Raw genomic sequence first — 6,066 nt, forward strand, 5'->3', positions numbered from 1 at the left:
GACACAAGCTCTGCTCAGACTTTTGGTCCCATTTGCAGCCCTGGGCCCTGCCAGCCCATCAGGACTGAGATGGGCACTGCTGACCAGTGCTCCTGCCCCTGTCTTTCTGCCCACAGACCCCTCAGAGAAGGCTAAAGGAATCCCAAACGGCCTGAGAAGCTGGTGACCAGGAGCCCACTGCACTGCCCGGCCTTGCTCCCAGCTCGCCCACAAAATGTGGACAGTCCTTGTGCTCATCTTTCTGTCCTCATCCTTTTCCAAAAGCCAAGTGGTATCAGAGTCTCCAGGTAAGTGACAGACTGACCACTGGACAGGCCACAGTGACCCCAAGTCCCTTGAGCTCTAGAGAGGGAGGGGACTCTGCAGGTTGGCCAATGGGCAGGAGCCTTGCCTCTCCTGGTGCAGGGCTTGGAAAGGCATCTGAGCGAGCCTCTGTCCATGCCAGCGTGAGCAGGGACTCCCAATGAGACGAGGCAGCTGGACTCCTAAGTGTTCACTTGCTTGGCCTTGCAAAATGGGGTTTCTTCTACAAACTGAATCTTCACTGAGGGTTCATTCATACACTCATGTGTGAGAAATTTCATAGCATGAGAGTTCTGCGTGAGCCAGGAGCTCTGTGTCTTCCAGAATTCCCACAGCGACTCTTCTTACAAATCCAAGAATTCTTCTGGGGTGGGAATTCACAACAATTTTTCTTTTTTTTTAAATTTTCCCTAACTTCTTGCTATCAAGAGGGTAAGGGACTTCAGAATCACTGAGGAGCAATGATGTCAGTTTGAGGACTAAGGTGCGCCTGATTTAGACCATGGTCTTTTCAGTCACTTGCTGTGCTGCTGAGCGCTGGACAGTGGATAAGGATGACAGAATTGATCCCTTTGGAATATGATATTAGAGAAGCATCCTGAATATCTCATGGACGGCCAAAGAACAAACAGATATATGTCTTGGAGAGGGTGTGGTCAGAGGCAAGAGTGGCGAAGCTTCGTCTCCCATACTTTGTGTTGCTAGGAGAGGAAGGCCCTCATCCAGGGAGACTGACACAGTGACAGCAGCAGTGGGCTCGAGTGGGTCAGAGGCTGAGGATGGTGCAGGGTGGACAGGACTCTGATGGGTTGTTCATAGGGTCGCTAGGAGTCGTACTCAACTCGATGGCACCTAACAACAACAACAACAACAACAGCTTCTTGTGATTGTGATAAAAGTTTACAGAACAAATTTCACTTTCCCTACGACCTCGCCACACTCTTTTCACTTGTCCTTCACTGGGAGGGGTCTCTGCTGGCCTAGTGATTAGGAGCTGTGCTGTCAACCCAAAGGCACTCAGTTCAGATCCACCTGCTGCTCCACAAGTAAACTGGGCAGTCTTTGCCTACGTGATTTACAGCTTCTGAAAACCCACTGGAGGGTCCACTGTGGTTGGTTCTGGCTTGACAGCACCCAATAATGGTCCCTCAGTGGAGGGTCAGCTGAGTTGGTTCCAACACCATGGCAGTGACTTGTCTGAGCTTTATCTCTAGGCAGATGCTGCCCTTTGACCTGTGTGGCCGGTCGTGCCAAGGACATGCACCGTCCTGGCGGTATCACTCGTCTTACAGGCCTGTCCATAGACTGACGCCGAACCGCAGAGCTGACATGAAGTGTGCCCGGGGCCTGCAGGCTGATGAGTTCCTCCGTCTCTGGGACCAGGAGCCCGAGGCCTGTTTTCCTGTTCTGATTCTCGACATGCATTTTGCTCCTCTCTTAACAGGACCTCCTACTATGGTCGCTCTCCGAGTGGCCAGGAGTGTAGCAGTGCACTCCAGTTCGGGGTGGTGGAGGCAAGCCTGGCGGGGTCCATACCCAGCACACCCAGGTGTTTGTATGCGGTGGGTTTTCTTCTGACGTCTGGTACTGTGGGAATTGGGTCATCTTTGTCTCCATTTCCCAGTGCTGTCGAAACGGAAATAGCACAAGTCTTCATAAAACAAGTGTTGATTTCCTCACAGGTCATGAGGCAAGAAGCCTGTGTCCCGGGCACTGGCTCCAGGAAGGCACGCTCTACGGGTTCTGGGGAAGAGGGGCTCTGTTCCTTTACAGCTCTGCGCCTCAGTTCCTGGGCACGAGGTGCCCTCCCCACCAATGTGTCCTCACCCTCTGTGCTTGATCTGTCCCTTTAATATATATCTAAAGTGACTGGCTTGAAGCACACCCTCCTGATAAGGTATTAACAGAACAGAAAGGACCCTGTTTCGTGGTAGGGTTTTAGGTACATGTCTATTGTTGACCCAAAGACATTTTGTCCCCGTATTTTATAGTGTAGGATACCCTATGGGGGTTTCTAGACATTTTACAGGAACAGATCACCAGGCTTCCTTCTGGGGTGCTTCTGGGTGGGTCCAGACCCCTACTCTCAGTGAGTAGGCCCGTGTTTCACTGTGGTGCCGCCAGACTGCGCCCAGCTGTGCGAGGTTAGGATCTGCAACGACGTCCTGTGCACGCAATTCAAGAATCTGCACCAGTGACACTTTTTTTTATGTTGGAATTTTTTTTCCCTTCCTTTTCTTTTTTATTTTTTTAAAATTAATTTTAATGAACATTTACAGAGATTTTGGATTTCCGTACATTCATTGTTGCCTTTTTCTCCCCCCCCCCCCAGTTTGCTCTTCTCTTTGAAAAGTAAAAGAAAAATTATTTCATTGGTATAGATCCCCCCCCTTTCCACCCCAAGTACACTCCACTGGATAACCTTCTTTCTGGACTCTTGTCATAACTATAAAACCCAATCATATCGCTTTCAAACACTTCTCTCCCTCATCTGTTTCAATGCAGTATGCATAGTTTATTCATTTTTTCTCAGTCTCACTCCAACCCTGATGTCAGTCCCGTTCTACAACAGTGGCACTATGCAGTATTTGTCCTTTTGTGACTGAGATATTTAACTCAGCATAATGTCCTCCAGGGTCACCCATTATGAATAATATTGCATGAGTTCCTTGTTTTTCAATGCAGCATAGTATTCCATTGTGTGGATATACCACAGCTTCTCTAGCCATTCGTTTGTTGATGGACACTTAGGTTGTTTCCAACTCCTTGCTATTGTGAACAAAGCCACGATAAACATGGGTGTGACCAGTACGCTCTTGAGCTTCAGAAAGACAGGAGGCCCAAAAAAGGTGGAGAAGTTTAAAAACTGGAATTCGAGAACCACTGCAGGCACATAGAGGCTGCTTGACCCATGTCACCTCCCTTCGCTCTCATGGGCCCAAAAGAAAAGGGGTGCTCGGCACGGTCCACATGTACATTTTCAATGTGACTCCCTCTTTCTCTTTTAAGAGCGCTTGGTCCCCAACAAGACGTGGAGCCAACCGCCCAGGACCAGGGCATCCAGGGAAGCAAACTCAAGGGGTGAAAATAAAACGATCGAGACAGGAACCAGGCTGGAATCTCTCACCACCTTACCCAGCGGGATACCGGCAGCTGGCACCAGGCCAACAGAAGCCACAACAGAGACAACCTACAGGACAGAGGCGGGTGTAACATCAGCCACCACCAGCCGGGCAACATCCAGAGCCTCCCCAGGGCCTGCCTCGTCCGTCCCCACAGCTGCCTCTCAAGTTGTGTCCACTGTACCCCCCAGGAGCCTGCCTCCCAGCACCCCCCGTGCACATGTGCCCGGGACCAGCACACTGCTGGGAGCAAAGACAGTGCAGGGAACAGAGACTGTGCCAGGATGGGGCACTGGGCTGGGGACTGTGCCGGGGACAGGGATCATGTCAGGAACAGAGGCCAAAACAACAGCAGCCCTGAGGACAGAGACCATGGCCACCACGCCCCAGACAAGAAGTCCCACCAGCTCCTCTAGGCCCACAACCAGTAACCTCACAGCAGATCTCACACCCACTGTGAGTCCCCAGACCCCGAACACAACTGCACAAGGGCCCAGCCCCCAGACGTCCACAAGCCAGCCTGTGATCAGCACAGCGGTCCGGCCCACGGCCACCCCCTCAGATGCAGCCCCCACCACCACCACCGTCGCCTCTGTGACCTCAGTGTCCACGGTGCCAGCAGCCACCCCCAGGGCAGAAACGGAGACGCACACTGCCATCAGCACCCCCACAGCAGAGGCCACGTCCCCTACTACACAGCCACCCCCGACCCCATCTATACAGGGGGCCGCAGGGCCAGCCCTGACCCCGACCCCATCTATACAGGGGGCCGCAGGGCCAGCCCTGACCCCGACCCCAGGGTGGGGTGAGGCAGAGGCCTCACCACGCACTGTCGCGGCCGGGCCCACCCTCGGGAGCCCCGAAGCTACCAAGGTGCCAACCACAGCCTCGTGTCAGCGTGGCACCCATGGCCTGGCGCTGCCCGCCGAGCCCCAGGCCCCGTCCCGGAGCTTCCTGCTGGCAGTGCTGCTCCTGGGGGTCACCCTGTTCTTCACCGTCCTGGTGGTGTTTGCCCTGCAAGCCTACGAGAGCTACAAGAAGAAGGACTACACGCAGGTGGATTACCTGATCAACGGGATGTACGCGGACTCCGAGATGTGAGGGGCGCCCGCTCCCCACGGGCCCGGCCAGGCCTCTGCCTCAGACAAACCAAGTGCTTCCGAAGCCTCGTGGTGCGATGTCAGAGATGGCACCGGCCGCTTCCGTGCTGTGATCGCAGCGCGGTTAACCCGCGATCACTGACGAGCTGCTGCTTTTTCATATTTATTTTTTTAAACAATCATGTTGACGAGCTCGGCAATAATCTCACCACTCTGCTGCCGGAGTGGCAGGACCTGCCCGGAATTAAAGCCATGGCGCTGCCCATCCACTGTCTGTGTGTGCATGTGGGTTTGTGTGCACGTGTGAGCAGGTGCATACGTGTGTGTGAGGTCAGGGCCTTTCTGACACACACCCACACCCCCCAGCCCATGGGAGGGTGCGAGTTCTGCCGTCAGCCCCCGTGGAGGTGGCCACCTGGATTTTCCTGGGCGGTCAGTCCTTCTGCGTCCTGCAGGGTCACAGTGTCATAACCAGCTCCACAGTGTGGCCTCGGTGTTTGCTTGTAATGGGCTTATTTTGGTGAGCATTTAAGCTGGGTGAGGGCCCACAGGTCTGCTGTGTCTGTGCCCCAGGCACCCTGTGATGGGAGGGACAGAGGTTTCAAGACCCCACACCAAAAGCCCGCGGCCGGCCAGTCTGTCCTTGTGTGGCCAGCACCTGTCGTGGCTCTGAGCCGTGGAACCAGACCACCGACCTTTGTTTTAGCAGTACATTACACAATGCACTGCACCACCAGGGCTCTGCCTGGCCCCCAGTGGGTGGTGTCCCTCTACAAGTGGACATGGGCATGAAAGTTCAGTGTGCAGCACCGGGATCACAGGTGAGTGTACCTGTCACACCCTCAAGGTGTCATCAGGTGGTCAGGACTGCTGAGGCCGAGGCTTAGTGACCCTGCTGTCGGACACCCTCCAGCACCCCTCCCCACACCCACAAGGCTCCACAGCTGCCTGCCAGGTGAACACATGACTGTCACTAGAGAGGCCGAGACCTGGCCATGTCCCCAGCGTCAGACCCCAGGCCAGAAGTCCAGAGCCCCCTCCCCCCCACACACACACACACAGGACACTCCTGAGACCTCACAGGTGACAGGCCCCAGCCCCTGCCAATAGTCACTGATTCAAGTGTGGAGTCCCCGGGCTCAATGTGCTCAGGCCAGTGGCTCTAATCCACCCAGAAGCCCCTCACAGGAAGGGCCTGGCTCTTTTCAAAAGGATCACTACCTGGAAATCCCAGTGGGACAGTTAGAAGGACTTAATGTGGTGGCTGTATGACTCACACAACCCTGTGAACAGCAGGCCTGAGCCCTGTGCTGTCCTGTTCCATCTCACCACCTCCAACAACCTCGAGCCTATGCTGAAGCCACGTGTCATCCTGTCTTGCTGAAGGTCTCCCTCTCACCTACTCTCCGCCCTTCCCAGCATCATGTCCTTTTCCAGGGAATAGTCCCTCCTAGCGACATGTTTAAAGTCTGTGAGATGAAGCTTCGCCATCCTTGCCTCCTAGGAGCACTCGGTACGCACCTTTTCTAGAACATATTTGT

At 54.4% G+C, this 6,066-nt stretch overlaps 1 protein-coding gene across 1 annotated transcript; it reads left to right on the forward strand.

Moving 5' to 3' along the window:
* The first annotated feature begins 214 nt into the window (after nt 1-214).
* Nucleotides 215-4,526, forward strand: LOC102844237 (chromosome unknown open reading frame, human C11orf24). Its single transcript, XM_006893397.1, has 2 exons — nt 215-287; nt 3,313-4,526. The coding sequence occupies exons 1-2, from the start codon at nt 215-217 to the stop codon at nt 4,524-4,526; spliced, it is 1,287 nt and encodes a 428-aa protein (XP_006893459.1).
* Nucleotides 4,527-6,066: the final 1,540 nt, after the last annotated feature.

The sequence above is a fragment of the Elephantulus edwardii genome, unplaced genomic scaffold, assembly GCF_000299155.1.
Source record: "Elephantulus edwardii isolate Elephantulus edwardi_28Jun2011 unplaced genomic scaffold, EleEdw1.0 scaffold00126, whole genome shotgun sequence".
Lineage (NCBI taxonomy): Eukaryota > Metazoa > Chordata > Mammalia > Macroscelidea > Macroscelididae > Elephantulus > Elephantulus edwardii.

What these genes read in the sequence shown, in the direction of transcription:
- LOC102844237 (XM_006893397.1), top strand. Translation starts at nt 215, where the DNA reads ATGTGGACAGTCCTTGTGCTCATCTTTCTGTCCTCATCCTTTTCCAAA. An exon ending in AGTGGTATCAGAGTCTCCAG is followed by an intron (nt 288 to 3,312) that starts GTAAGTGACAGA and finishes TTCTCTTTTAAG; the next exon opens with AGCGCTTGGTCCCCAACAAG.